At 43.4% G+C, this 15,902-nt stretch overlaps 1 protein-coding gene across 5 annotated transcripts in view; it reads left to right on the forward strand.

Annotated features, from left to right (window-relative positions):
* The window catches only part of FSD1L (fibronectin type III and SPRY domain containing 1 like), a 76,154-nt gene extending 60,768 nt beyond the window's left edge, over positions 1-15,386 (forward strand). For 4 of the 5 annotated variants that reach the window (XM_083184956.1, XM_083184947.1, XM_083184965.1 and 1 more), the window contains 3 exons: positions 1,390-1,641; positions 10,164-10,252; positions 11,473-15,386. In XM_083184956.1, coding sequence (XP_083041082.1) covers positions 1,390-1,641; positions 10,164-10,252; positions 11,473-11,595 — 464 coding nt within the window. In that variant the 3' untranslated portion in view covers positions 11,596-15,386. Of the gene's footprint in view, positions 1-1,389; positions 1,642-9,875; positions 9,954-10,163; positions 10,253-11,472 lie in introns of all 5 variants that reach the window. The other variant, XR_014473599.1, reaches the window with a different exon arrangement.
* Positions 15,387-15,902: the final 516 nt, after the last annotated feature.

The raw sequence follows: 15,902 nt of genomic DNA on the forward strand, positions 1-15,902 counted from the left end.
GTATTTACAAGTCATCTATTATATCTATCTATAAAAATATATATATATATATATATATATATATATATATATATATAGATATATATATAGATATAGATATAGATATAGAGAGAGAGAATCATGAAGCACTCTCCAGTTATTTTGCAATTTCAAAAATCAGCTGTGGATTTTAATGAAAATGTAACATAAACAACATAGAACAGAGGTCCTCAAACTATTTTGCTCTGGGACCCCATCAGACAATAAAAATAATGACAGGACCCCAGCAAGTGACTGCAGAAGGTCATCACGTCACATGTGTAGTCAGCAGACAGCACATACATGGCAGCATTGTGGAGGCACAAAGTGATGGGAGGAGTCTAAAATTACAGACAATTCAATAGACTTTTCAGACTCTTTGAATCACTGACTGAAATTAGAGAAGTCATCAGCCTGATGGTCAGCAACATGGAGTTGCGACCCCATGTTGAGAAGGTTGGGACCCACTTTGGGGTCAGGACCCACAGTTTGAGAACCACTGACATAGAAGATACTCAACATTTCTGTCCTCTAGGGACCGTCATCAGGAGTTTAAGGCAGCATAATTAATCCACACAGCAGAACCAGGCAGCATTTCCTACAGCAAGGAGTTATATATAATGTTTCTTTTGTACGTTTTAATGGGATGCGGTCATTTGGTCGAATGCATTATGGTCGAATGTCATTACATCGAATCCATTAGGTCGAATTGCTAAAAGGTCGACATGATTCTAGGTCGACATGGGAAAAGGTCGAAATGATTCTAGGTCGAAAGGTCATTAGTTCGACAGGTCATTAGGTCGACAAGGTCATTAGTTCGACATTGTCTAGGTCGACATTCACAAAGTCGACATGGGGTTTTTCACTGTTTTTTGAGCCGACATGTGCTGACAGGCGGTATTTCATGCCCTACCATCCACTAGGGCGTGGTGGGAGAATAAAATAGTGTGCCGAGCGTAGCGAGGCACCGTGCCCGACGCATCGCGAGCGATGCGAGGGGATGCAGTGCACTTTAAACTGTGTCCATGTCGACTGTGTTGACATTCAGGTAAAAAAACAGTGAAAAACCCCATGTCGACTTTGTGAATGTTGACCTAGACAATGTCGAACTAATGACCTTGTCGACCTAATGACCTGTCGAACTAATGACCTTTCGACCTAGAATCATTTCGACCTTTTCCCATGTCGACCTAGAGTCATGTCGACCTTTTAGCAATTCGACCTAATGGATTCGATGTAATGACATTCGACCATAATGCATTCGACCAAACGATCCCAACCCGTTTTAATGTAGTGTGAATATAACTATAATCATAGAATAATTTTACATAAATTGATTACTAATGATTATTAAATGGTTATTTTAAACAGGTGAAACAACAATTGAAAGTGGACAGCATTACTGGGAAGTTAAAGCTCAGAAGGACTGCAAATCCTACAGCGTGGGCATCTCATATAAAACAATTGGGAAATTTGACCAACTAGGAAAGACAAACACAAGCTGGTGCCTACATGTGAACAACTGGCTGCAGGCATCGTTTGCTGCAAAGCATAATAATAAGGCTAAAGCCCTGGAAGTAGCAGTACCATGTAGAATAGGCATATACTGTGACTTCGATGGAGGTAACATTTTATTTATTGGACTCTTTAGGCCATGTTTGTTAGAATAACCCTGAATCCTGGAGTAGTACAAGAAGTACTGGTCACTTATCATGTAGATCAGTGGTTCCCAACCCTGGTCCTCAAGTACTACCAACAGTGCACGTTTTCCAGGTCACCCGGCAGGAGCACTCATTATACAGACACATTTGAAAAGATCCACAGGTGGAGCTAATTATAGCACTTGTGATTCTGTGTGGAGACCTGCAAAACATGCACTGTTGGGGGTACTTGAGGACCAGGGTTGGGAACCACTGATGTAGATGGAGATTCCTGATGCAGAGAGAGAGCACTCTGGCCATATTGGACATTAATGCACCAGATAATGCCACATTGGCCTGTTTGTCTAAAATTAGCATCATCAGGAAATATTTTGCACCATTATCATTTTAATCATTTGTAGTGAAAGACACCGGATAACAGTAATCTGTGCAGACTGCAAATAGAGTGAGCAAACAGGACCTGTCACCAGGCTCCACGTGGCTTATCGTTCACTCATTCATGTATTATGTAATGCTCTATTACAGTGATGGCTAACCTTGACACTCAAGCTGTTGTTGAACTACATATTCCAGCATGCCCTGCAACAGTTTTAGCATGGCCAAATAGTAAAACTGTAGCAGGGCATGTTGGAATGTGTAGTTCAACAACAGCTGGCGTGTCAAGGTTAGCCATCACTGCTCTATTAAATAATGCTATGCTATGTTCAGCAAGACACTTAGGATCGTGTTCCTAAATACCCCAATATACCTGGATAGAGTATGTAAGCCACTAGCACAGTTCTGCTTTCATGGTGAGCTGTCAGCCGTTGCGGTTTCCCTCCAGGGCCAGATTTCACATTGCATTAACATGAGGTTGAGAATCTGGCTTGGGAGAAAGGTTAACACATTGAGTGCATGCTGCATTTAATTCTATCTTCCCAGACGAGCACGATAACCAAGAGAATCATTTTATATTGATATTCCTTGTACACTAGATTATAAGCACATAAAAAAAATCATATAGGAACTGATGATTTCTCCTTCATACTTCATGGCAGCCATTACATTGGGTTCATCCCTCTCTCCTCTCCAATTAGACAGGTAGTTTTTTCCCCTTAGGATCCAGCCCCTTCCTCTATATAATCTGGCACCTCCCTTCAGACCGTAGTCTTTTTCCTGTCTCCTTCTGTCTGTGACAGGTAGTCAGTTAGAGTTTAGTTTGTTATTTTTTATATACCCGGTAGGCTGGTTGTGCGACCGGAGACCTGGGCGGGCAGGCTGGCGGTGCCTAAGCCTAAAATATGTCCGTGGGCCGGCGGCAAGGACATTATAGAACCCACAGCGTCCCTCCCTGCATACTGCATGTGTGTATCACCTGTCTGCCGGCTCCTGCGTGGTCCCAGCGTTCGGATGCAGGCTCCGGCTTCCTGCGCTGGTTAGCGCTGAGTCTCCCCGGCAGTCAGGACGGCGTCAGTGGCGAGCGCGTCACTTCCGACGGATGCACGCGGCGTGCGGGTCACGGCCGCGTGCGTTCCAGCTAGGCGGAAGTGCACGCCGGGTTGGCGCCAGCAGCAGAGAGGGGGACGCCGGCTGCTGCTGCGGCAGCGTGTAGTAAAAGGCGCCTGGCCGGTGTTACAGGCGCAAGGCTGGTCGGCTGCAGGAGCGCTTTTTTGGAAACAAGCCAGGTTATTGCCATGGAGGATGCCTCTCAGAAGGGGGTTACACCGCCGCCCAGGTAAGTCCTCTCAATGAGGACACGCTGTCTTAGCATGCCATATTGCAGTCAGGTAGTTAGTATCTTTCTTTCTTGTCTTGTAGTGTGCCTTCAGTGCCCAGAAAGAAAGTGGCTAAGACCAAGAATACTAAAATCTGTCCAGGATGTGATAGAGCCTTTGTGGGAGAGACAGTACTATGTTTAGAGTGTCTGACAAAAAAGGATGTTGGTATGAATATATCTGCCCAGTTGGCTGAAATGAGAGACTGGATGAAGAAAAACTTTATTTCCAAAGAAGAGTACGCAGGGAATAAGAGGTCCAGGTCCCAGACTAGCCTTGATAAAGATGATGGTGATGTGTCAGTGCATGATGATGCGGACAAGGAGGAGTCTGGGGGCTCATCAGCTGAGTCAGGCGAAGTTTTGGAGGACGAGCGTCTATTTAATGTGGAGTTGGTAGAAGCAGTGCTTAAAAATCTCTACAGGACACTTAACTATAAGCAGCCTGCAAAATCAGAGTTTGACGCATTGTTTGAGGATCGTTCTAAAAAAGGGAGATCTTTTCCGGTACATAAGGTTGTGAAGGATATCCTGGCTAAAGAGTGGCAGGGTGTCGACAAGAGAGTGGGGTCGACTAAGAGAATTCAAAAGATGTTTCCCATTGAGGATGAAGAGTTCATTAAGTGGTGTAATATACCTAAAGTCGACGCAGCAGTGTCAGAAGTGACGACTCGTACTACCATTCCTCTTGAGGATGGGGCGTCACTGAAAGACGCTATGGATAAAAAAATGGAGAGCGCTCTGAAGAGACTACATATCTCTGCCTCAGTCTCGTTAAAATCAGGTGTGGCTATGGCCTCCCTTTCTCGGGCACTCAGGATTTGGTGTTCGGCATTGCAGGAGGACATACAGGAAAAGGTTTCCCGTGATCAAATCAGTAAAAGTCTTACCCAGGTGCAGTTGGCAGTGGACTATATGTGTGAGGCTTCCCTAGATGGTCTTGATTTTGCAGCAAAATCCCTGACATCAGGGTTGGTGGCCCGTAGGGCCTTATGGCTTAAATCATGGGCAGCAGATTCCCATTCGAAGAACAAGCTAGCAACGTTGCCTTATGAGGGTGCTTTCCTTTTCGGCAGTCGTTTGGATCAGATGATTCAAAGAATGTCAGGCGGTAAATCAGTCAGATTACCACAGGACAGAAGAGGGAGATTTTTCTCAAATTCTTCCAGACAAGCGTATAGGCAAGCCAAGTCCTACAGGCCTGGTAGGTCTGCCCGGGACAGATATACGCAGGGGACGTCCAGAGCCTTTTTTCGGCAATACGTCAAGAAAAGAGGCGAAAGTTCGGGAACCAAACAGAAGCAGTGACGGTGGTCCCGTGGTGGAGCAAGCCCAGGTAGCAGGAAGGCTGTTGGGCTTTGCTCGCGTCTGGGAACAAACCGTCCGGGACAGATGGGTTCTGGAGGTAGTCAGGATTGGCTATCACCTAGAGTTCATGTCAAAGCCAAGAATGGCGAAATTTTGTGTTTCAGAGATCCCAGTTTCGAAGATAGAAAGGGAAGCTCTAAATTTAAGTTTAAAGGGACTCATCGCATCAGGAGCGGTGGTGAGGGTCCCGAAGGAAGAGGAAGGAACCGGGTTTTACTCTCGTCTCTTCATAGTCAGCAAGAGTTCTGGAGGTTACAGAACTATATTAGATTTAAGAAAATTAAACTTGCGCATAAAGAAAAGAAAGTTCCACATGGAGACTACAAAGTCAATCTTAATGGGGTTAAAAAGAAACGATTTCATGGTCTCCATCGACCTAAAAGACGCCTACTTCCATATTCCCATCTCCCCAGACGACAGGAAATATCTGAGATTCTGCGTAGGTCACGATCACTTCCAGTTCACCTGTTTGCCCTTCGGTCTCACCTCGTCACCAAGGGTCTTCACCAAGGTCCTGGTGGTCCTGATAGAAGAACTGAGGAAAAGGAAGGTCATGATATGGGCATATCTAGACGATCTGTTGATCGTGGCACCTTCGGAGGAAGAGGTGGTCACAGCAAGAGACTACACAATTCGGTTTCTCCAAAAACACGGGTGGCTGTTAAATTGGGAGAAGAGCTGTCTAGAACCAACGCAGAGTCTCCAGTTTCTGGGGGTATTGGTGGATACCGTGAGGTTTCAAGTATCCTTGTCCACAAAGAGGTGCGAGAAAATCCAGCAGCTAATCTCGAGAATCTACGAAGAGGATCGGGTGTCCCTCAGGTCAGCAATGAGTCTCTTAGGGATGATGGCATCCACGGTGGACATAATCCCATGGGCCAGATGGAGGATGAGACCTCTCCAGTGGTCCCTTCTAGGTTACTCGAGAAGACTGGTGCCACTAGAAAGGAGGATAAAGATCTCAGAGGCAGCCAAAGAGTCCCTAAGATGGGGGGAAGCCGATCAGCTGGTGCCAAGAAAATCTTCACTGGCAAGTCCCCGTTACAAAGTGATCACCACAGACGCCAGCGCTACAGGTTGGGGGGCTCATGGTCTGGGCAAGACATGTCAAGGTCAGTGGTCCCGGCACGAGGCAGAGTTCTCCTCAAATCACAGAGAGCTAAGGGCCGTGTGGAAGGCAATCGAATTCTTCAGCGAAGAAGTCCAAGGGGCGCATCTGCGCATTTTTTCGGACAACGCCACTACCGTCTCCTATGTCAACAGACAAGGAGGTACACGGAGTCACGGGCTCTTAGAAGAAGTGCGGAACATCATGTGCTGGTCCGAGGAAAATCTGTTGTCCATATCAGCGCTCCATGTGCTGGGGGAAGACAATCAGCTGGCAGACTATCTGAGCCGCACAAGCGTGGTGCCTGGCGAGTGGGAACTGAAGGACTCAGTGTTTCAGGAAGTAGTAGAGCAATTCGGTCAACCAGAGGTGGACCTCATGGCGTCAGCAGTCAACAAGAAGTTGCCACAGTTCTACTCACGGTACCCGGCCTGGGGATCGAGCGGAGTGGACGCCCTATCACAGAGTTGGGAGTTTCACCTGGGGTATGTGTTCCCCCCAATTTCCCTCATTCACAGGACATTGTGGAAGATCAGAACGGAGGGGGTCCAAGTCATAGCTATCCTTCCCTACTGGCCCAGGAGGGCTTGGTTCCCCATGTTAGAGAGCATGGCGATTGCAGGTCCAGTATTTCTTCCGGTGACTCAGGATCTGCTCAGGCAGGGCCCAGTTTACTGCCAAGAGCCTCACAAATTGAATTTAGCGGCCTGGAAATTGAACGGCGGCAACTAAAAGACAAGAATTTATCCCCAGAAGTCATTGAAGTACTTCTCCAAGCGAGAAAGAAGGTGTCGTCAGAGATCTATTACAGAATATGGCGGGTGTTCGCAAATTGGTCCAAGGGCAAGTTTACCTTTCCTAAAGCAAATATTCCTCAAGTGTTACAGTTTCTTTGTGATGGTCTTAACAAAGGGCTGTCGGCTTCAACACTCAAGGTCCAGATTTCGGCGCTGAGTGCGCTGCTAGACAAGAAACTAGCAGAACATAGTTTAATTAAAAGGTTTTGTCAGGCTCTCAGGAAGATCCGGCCTAGAGTTAGGTCAATAATCCCCCAGTGGGATCTTAATTTGGTTTTGAATGGACTAATGGAGGCTCCGTTTGAGCCGTTGGACAGAGCAAAGTTAAAGTTTCTAACATGGAAGATGTTATTTTTAGTTGCAATAACTTCAGCAAAAAGAGTGGGAGAGATTCATGCTCTGTGCATTAAAGAACAGTATTTGAAGATTTTCCCGGATCGGGTAGTGCTAAGAACTAGGCCGGCTTTTCTACCCAAGGTGGTTTCCTCAGTTAATCTAAGTCAAGAAATAATTTTGCCTTGTTTTTTCCAAAATCCTCTGACGAAGAAAGAGGAAAAATTGCATACCCTAGATGTCTTGAGAGCTATCAAGATTTATCTACACAGGACGGCAGGGTTCAGGAAGTCAGAAGCGTTATTCGTGATTCCCCAGGGGGCAAAGAAAGGGTTGGCTCCATCAAAGCAATCAATGTCAAGGTGGCTAAAGGAAGTAATTGCATTCACTTACAAGAAAGTGGGTCGTGAAGTTCCGGAAGGCATTAAGGCTCACTCAACAAGGGCAATGGCGGTTTCTTGGGCGAGAGAGGCCAAAGTTTCAGTTAAAGAAATTTGTCAAGCAGCCACCTGGTCTTCCTTGCATACCTTCTCTAAGCATTATGCATTGGATGTCGCGGGCTCAAGCTTTGGAAGTGAGGTCCTTAGACAAGTCTTGGCTTGAGGTATAGTATAACCCACCCTACTGCTTTGGTACATCCCAATGTAATGGCTGCCATGAAGTATGAAGGAGAAAGCAAGGATTATACTCACGATAATACCTTTTCTTCGGAATACTTCATGGCAGCCCAAAAGTTTGTTGGCCCTCCCTGTTTGTGTTTTTTCCCTAGGATCAGGACGGAGACAGTCAAAGACTACGGTCTGAAGGGAGGTGCCAGATTATATAGAGGAAGGGGCTGGATCCTAAGGGGAAAAAACTACCTGTCTAATTGGAGAGGAGAGAGGGATGAACCCAATGTAATGGCTGCCATGAAGTATTCCGAAGAAAAGGTATTATCGTGAGTATAATCCTTGCTTTCTTTTCTCTCGGTAATGCAGCTGTCTTACACGGATTCAGTATTGAATCCCGGCGGTCGGGATCCCGGCGTTCAGAATCCCGACGCCGGAATCCCGACAGCCGAAATGCCGACAAGGGGGGGACGCGGATCGCCCCCCCTTGCGGGCTCGCTGCGCTCGCCACGCAGCGGGCCCGGTGCCTCGCTACGCTCGGCACGCTAATTTATTCTCCCTCCAGGGGTGTCGTGGACACCCCAGGAGGGAGAATGTGTCGGCATTTCGGCGGTCGGGATTCCGGCGTCGGGATTCTGAACGCCGGGATTCCGACCGCCGGGATTTTAACTGCATCCCGTCTTACACAAAGTATAGACATGTTTAAGATTAGTAGAGGCCAAAGGTTTTCTTGTACCAGCACTATTAGTTTTATACTGTTTTATGTTTTACACTGACTTATTATGCTATAAGATTAGGTCCTGTTATTTATGTAGAATTGCAAACTTTTAAACTATTGCATATGTACAACATCCCTCCTAACTGCCCCAATTTTTGTGGGACTGTCCCGTTTTTTTGAGGGTGGGGGGGAGCAGTTGGAAGTCCCCTCTGCCTGCGGGGAATAGATGCTGTGCGCATGCGCACAACATCTATGCAGGCAGGGGGGCCGGGATCGCTCCGGGACTAAACTGTTTCAAAGTCCTGGTGTGACCCTGCATTTTGCGAAGTTAAAGCGGCATAAGAGACATATTACTTTAAGGAAGGCACCTCAGCAGTTGATCCATCATCTGGAGTGCTGAACACCAAAAATGCATATATATGTGTATATGTATATACACTTTTGTAGTCAGAAAATTGTGTTCCCATACTTCAGCTGTTAGCCTTAATTACAACGGGCTTCATTCCGATGCAGTTGCAATCCTGAAGCAGCAGCAATCCTTCTCAGTGACAAGCCATCATAACATGCCCAGCAACTACATACTCGGGGCTAGATGTATGAAGCAGTGATAAGTGTGGAGATGTGATAAAGTGCCTGGTACTTTATCACCTGCCAATCAGCTCCTGACTGTTAAGTTACAGGCTGGGTTCAAAATGGGACTATTAGAAGCTGATTGGCCGTTGATTACGTTCCAGGCACTTTATCACTTTCTCTCCCTTATCACTGCGTCATACATCTGCCCCTCAGTCACAGCCACGATCCAGATGCGAGCAAAATGAATTTCCTAAGTGCCTCCCATGGACATAGGAGGGGCATCGCTGTCTCCATGTTTCATGTGTGCAAGATTACAGTCGCATACTGAGCCCCCCCCCCCACGACATGCCTACACTTTTACAGACACTCACCAAATGGCCTTTTCCTCTCAGTCGAGTGATCAACAAAGTGGCATCAACAAAGATATCTTGCCACATGTGCACTGAAGTCATGATACATGCAAGTCTACCAATAATCGCTCAGTTGTGGCACCATCAAAGTTGCAACTGCATCTGAATTGGGCCCAATATACGTAGTACATAAGTAGTTTTTTTGTTTGCTACTACTTCTCTCTACATTGATGATAGCATGATCACATTTGGTAATGATTTCTGTGCTTGGCAATTTGTTTAATGCACACTGTTTTACTAAACTATTATATAAATTACACTTAGGGGCCAGATGTATCAAGCTTCAAAAGTGATAAAATGGAGAGTGATAAACAATCAGCCAATCAGCTCCTACCTGTCATGTCACAGGGTGGGTTTGAAAAATAGGTAGGAGCTGATTGGCTGGCTGTTTATAACTCTCTATTTTATCATTTTTGAAGCTTGATACATCTGGCCCTTAAAGAGAAATCATTCACAAATGTATTATACTAAATAGATTACATTATTAGGTAACTTACAGTGTGTCCTTTATCATTGTTTGATATACAGTATGACTGAAAACCGTTAGAGGCAACACTAGTATAGGAATGCTACAACAGTGAAATAAAATATACCTCAAATCTAAACGTAAGCAGATTTTCTCATAAAGCATTATCATTCATATGTGTGACTGTCTCTCTTTGATCATATTTGTTAATTTGCAGCCACTTCACAACAAATACTTGTTATGTAAACTTGCCTCTGTCATCTTCTTTAAATTAATTCAGTTTCCTTGAATGCTTACAGCATTTATTCTACTAAAATTATGTTGTTGTTTTTTTAATTATTTCTTTGCAGGTCAGCTTTCGTTTTACAATGCAGACACGAAGCAGCTACTTCATACGTTTAAAACAAAGTTTACACAGCCAGTTGTCCCCGGATTTATGGTTAGTAGGAGGCCTGTCATTACTTTCTTACAAAGCAGCATGGCTTGCTGGATAGTAGGTCTCTGATAAAATATCTCCTCATTTATTTGTCTGTTTATCACTCTCAATTTTATCACTTTTTGAAGCTTCATACATCTGGCCCTAAATCTAATAATGCAACTAGGCAAGGTGCCCTCTGGTGTTTGAGTTGAAATTTGTGAAAAAACTACACAGATTTTTCTGAGCGATCTGAGCAATGTAGTTCGCTCAGAATGCTCAGCACACAGCGATGTGCCAGCTTTGTGTGCTGAGCGATCTGTCAGGGCCAGTGTTCTCCGGTGAGAACATTGGCCCTACCTGGCAATATCAAGTCGCTAAGAAAATGCCCTGATATCTCCCCATGTTTAAGCTCCATTATATTTAGAAGGTCACTTCATTGTCCTTAAGTGCATAAAGCTTTAATGAAGGAGCAAAAAAGAGCTCTAGATGGATGTTTAACATAAATATCAATTTGCATGCTGCGGGGAACACCCGAATATTTCGATGGTTGCTGACCATCCAAAGATGTGGAAGGTGCACACATATAAAAGTGACTTTCAAGTCACTTACATATGCGTGCACGCTGGGACGGAAATGGGTGGGCAGCTGACATCCGGTGATGTCAGCTCCCTGCACCCGCATCTCTGCCTCATTACCATGAAATGCTGGGCATTCCGAAATGGTAATGGGGCTGCCCGGCGCCCCACGCCCTTCTCCGTCCCCCGCCTGCTATGTTGGGTGCGTGCACCTGGCGAACATAATGTTCGCCATGGGTGCACGCACCCTGCTTTTGCACATGCGCAGAAATGCGCATGCACACTACAAAACATAGGTCCCCGTGCGAACGCAGACTAGCTGCAAATTGACCTGACTAAGGTCCTAAAATGCCACAAGGCATACTTACACTCTAAGCAATGGATTCCATTGTCAGATTAATTTACATTATTGTGCTAGCGCTAAAAACACAATTATATAATGCATATACTGTAGGCCTACGTCTGATACTGAATTCTTAGGGTATGGACAACACCAACATGTTACTTTTTATAATACATTAGCAGTTGTTTTGCAGCATAGTAAAAAGTATTAAGCTACAACATCTGAGTCGCACAAACTATACAGATCTCGGGTATATTTATTGTAATACAATTGTATATTTTATTGTTACAATTGTAATTAGTTGTGATTATTTCCCCCCACAGGTATGGTGTGGCGGGTTAACATTATACACAGGACTACAGGTTCCAAATGCTGTCAGAACACTCCAGAAGTCTGAAAATGGGATGAGCGGTTCATCTAGCAGCTTAACCAGTGTTGCTCAATAACATGACACTTTGAATTTCTAGGATGGAACACTTGCTCTGGTCTGAGTGGATTGCTAATTATTTTTATTTAGTAACATTACGGTGCTGTTCACCTAAAGTAGGAGCAAACTGATCATTTGGGTTATTAGCCCCTTGCTGCTCTGACGCTTGCAGTGTCCTTACTGCCTGCCATGCTGCTCAGATTTGTTGTTAGCATCTGATACAAAGATTTTAACAAGACATGGCTAGACGTGCAGAAAATGAACAAAATGCCATGGTGGTTGTTGTACCCATGGATGCAAGCCTTGCAACTTGCACTAGGCATATTAAATTACTTGATTTTAAACTCTACGCACTACCACCTCTGTGCTTATTGGTGGTATACAGTGTTCTGTAGAGAAAATGTGGTTTTAAAAAAGGGCTGAGTCCTTTTTTTAATTTGTTGTCTATATTCTCAGACTACGTATATGAAATGCTTCTGCTGTATATTGTTTGCAGGTCCTCATCGTAGTATTGAAACTGGATATCAACAGTGGTGCATAACTCACCTGAAATATTGTTTATTTAAAAATAAACAATTGCCTGTATTAAATTAGAGGGTTATTTACCAATGCTTGTAGAGAGAAATTGTGAGGGATAACGTACTAGATAATCTGCTTCTACTTTCCATTTTGCAGGACAGGAGCTAACTGACTGGTACTTTATCTCTGACAATTGTATCTCTCTCCAAAATTTAGATAAATACCCCCTAAGGGAGGTTACATGTACAATGATATAATTTTGAAGGGTTAATACATCAGAGAACCAAAATTACTGAGGGAGATGTGAAATTCAACAGCACGGTGCAATTAAAAGCTTTGGGGTCTCTCCTATTAGCCGTGATGAATTCTGGTGAGCAAATCATCGTGGCAGCAGCCAACCTTTATGGCAGCTGGGATTCTCAGAAAGTGATGGCTGCCCCATAGGGTAGTGCGCAATTTTAAGTGAATTCGGGCTGAAAACAGCTTGCGAACGGGTGAGATTAGGTGCTGTTGCTGGCGTTTAAATGCCGCTGGAACGGCACCTTGTACCCTTCGCAATTAATAGGATAGACGCCTTTGTCTTTAATGCAGTTACATACAGCACAGATTGCTCAAGCAAAAAATTCAACCATAAAAACAGAATAAAAACCATCTTGACACTGAAATGCAGATGTATGTTGTATCTATGCCCAAATAAACAAAGGACATGTGACGTGTTATTTATAAATATTAACAATATGTTGACTTATTATCACATACATTTGGTCCCTTTCTTTAATAGGGTTTTCCTACTTTGTAAGAACCCTCTCCCTAATTATTATCTCCAAACTATGCAGCAGTTAGAGGGGACCCTCCCCAGTACCAGCTGCTGATCACTTGAAGTGAGCACTGATTTGAATCAGGTTATTTAAAAGAAGACCTAGGTGATAAGTATGTGCAAAATACATATTTTATGGACTTCCCATTACTTTATAATTATTTATTTTTTTATGACCTGTGGTTTTTCAGCATTCAAGGCTGTGCGTAAATGCAAAGTTCTATGGGGGTTAATCTAGGTCATTCGCTTGGATGCGAATTCACATTGTTGCGATTTAACCAGATCCCGCCTCGCATGATAATGATTTCTGTTTTGACAAATGTTTCAGACCCACCCTTTTATGCAAATATGTCTTAGATGCTGTGTTCTCATAACAAGATTACAGGGTACTGTAAATAATTCCTACTCTGGTAAGGGGAAGGCTGCTATTAGTGTGGGAATGTTTACATTTTATGTTTGCTCCATTTGGTTTTAATATGCTCCAAACTAATAGGTTACTTGTAATCAATCCTTTTTGTAAAATATATGAAATGTATACCATCATTTTGCCCAACTTTTGAGAGTACGGTTAAGCCACACCGCCACTATTGTAATCTTTCCGGATCTGTCCATGTGATTTGCAAGGGGCCCATTTGCTAGCTATGCGGAGTTGGTCTCATCTCACATTTGCAACAAATGTACTATATATTTGCGCTACTACACAAATTACGTACAACTCTACATAAGGCTCAGTTTATTTGTATAATTGGGCGGAAAATGGTTTTCACCTGAAGTGAAGACAAAGCTCACAGTTAGAATCTTGTTATACATGGACTCATTTTAATATAAATCTGACATAAATGAACATCCAGGGCAGGAGAATAAGTGTTTTGTCGAGAGACTACGGTCACTTTTATCTCCAGAAATTCTCAAGTGCACATCACCGCATTTGTTTGCCAAATAATGTCAAATAACGCATAGGAGAAACACTGGTCATCTTGGTTTATCAATGGCATAACTTTATTAATGACCAATAAATTGTTTTACCCACAGTCAGTATTTACTATGTACAATAGGAAATAATGGGTTGCACTGGTAAGGTGTGTCCAATGTCACATAGTTTTATAACCCGAAACCCTGCTGTCCTACAAATGATGACTGCAATGCACCTCAAGCAACAGCAGCGGCATTCATGATTCGATGCACGAAAGATCTTTTTCACATATACTGGATAAATCTGCATTACTTTCCTATATAAAGCGCCAATGTTTCTTGTGTAGCTGTTCTATTGATAATTTATTTGTTTTGTTATGTTATATGATGCACAGCGTCCATAACAGCTGAGAGAATGCAGCCCTATTACTGTGTGGGTCATATATGAAGGTTCTTGTCAGGCATGTAAACATCTCTTTGTATTTTTAGGGCTATTTGAAGATGTATGGCATCTTACACATTACCATAAGTACTGATGTGCCTATGGTTTTGGTTTAATGCTGTGCACGTTTATTTTTTTATTTTTACAACTACTCCAAGATCTATACATTAATATATAGACACTTGCTAGCATCACACATGGCATTGATTTATGTAATAATGATGCAATTACATGTACCTACATCTGATGTCAACAGTGATGTAATGATTAGGCGAGTATCAATGTCTGTGCCAGTGGTTCCCAAACTTTGTGCTGTGGCTCCCTGGGGTGCCTCGGGACTCTTGCAGGGTTTGGTCATCCAGGACCGATTCAAATTATTTATGATCAATTATCTATGGCTAAAACCAGTTCTGGTGGCTGCCAAAATATGTGTACAAACAGAAGCAAATCCTGCCCTTTACCACATAACTTAACCAAAGAATCACATTTTGTATTTATTTTTCTACACCTAGGGGTGCCGTGGAAAAATTCTGATACTCTAGGGTGCCGTGATTCCAAAAAGATTGGAAACCCCTAGTCTGTGCTACTCTGATGTTACAAACATGTGGGCTACAAAAGATATTTTCCAGGCCTTACAAAGCTTCTGCAACTCTGCAATCTCCTTTGCTATGTAGGTGTGTGTGTGTGTGTGTGTGTGTGTGTGTATATATGTATATACATCACACATACATACATACATACATACATACATACATACATACATACATACAGGTTGAGTATCCCTTATCCAAAATGCTTAGGACCAGAAGGGATAATGGATTATTCCAGATTTTGGAATATTTTTCAATGAGGTCTTGGGGTATCTTGCATTTATGTTGTATAAACACATGAAAGGGGCGGATATATATTTTATTTGTGCATTGAAACAAGGTTTAAAAACATGGAACAAAGTTTGTGTACAATCTCAGGCACCGAATTTGAATGCATATTTAGTGCTAGTTACATATCATTTCCTCACTGGTGACAGTTACATATCATGTCTCCAGTCAGTGGCGTAAGTTCTTTCCAGTTGCCCGGAGGCAAGATGAATATTGGTGCCCCCCACCACACACAACCTTATTCTATATATATATAGTTTGTTATTAAATATACTGTATATGTACAGGGAGAGAGAGCGAAAACGCAAATATATTTCAGAGCTCAACCACAGAAGCGATTTCGATGACTTGCAACTAATGAATTTAAACTTGCAGGGGAGGAGAGGTTCCCCCTTGACAGCGGGAGCCCGGCGGCATATGACTCCATTGCCTCCCAGAGTTTTGCCTCTGTCTCCAGTGGTGCCAGCTACAGATGTAGCCAGTAGGTTTTTAGCCAAAAATAAATAAAAAGAAAATACATTTTGAGAAGTATGGTTTTTGGAATAATTTGGATAAGATATACTCAACCCCTAATAGCAGACTCTCAATGGTCTCTTTTCAAACTGGATGGTTGTTACTCCTGCGCAACGGTCCTGAATATTACCGCTGGCTTTTGTGAACCATGTTAGCTTATTCAACACATACAGTATGTTTTAGGATACTGTATATGCACATTTGTTCTTATATCCCTTAATTTACGTGATAATCTGCATTTTTAC

The sequence above is a fragment of the Crinia signifera genome, chromosome 1 (genome assembly GCF_055691185.1).
Source record: "Crinia signifera chromosome 1, ASM5569118v1, whole genome shotgun sequence".
Classification (NCBI taxonomy): domain Eukaryota; kingdom Metazoa; phylum Chordata; class Amphibia; order Anura; family Myobatrachidae; genus Crinia; species Crinia signifera.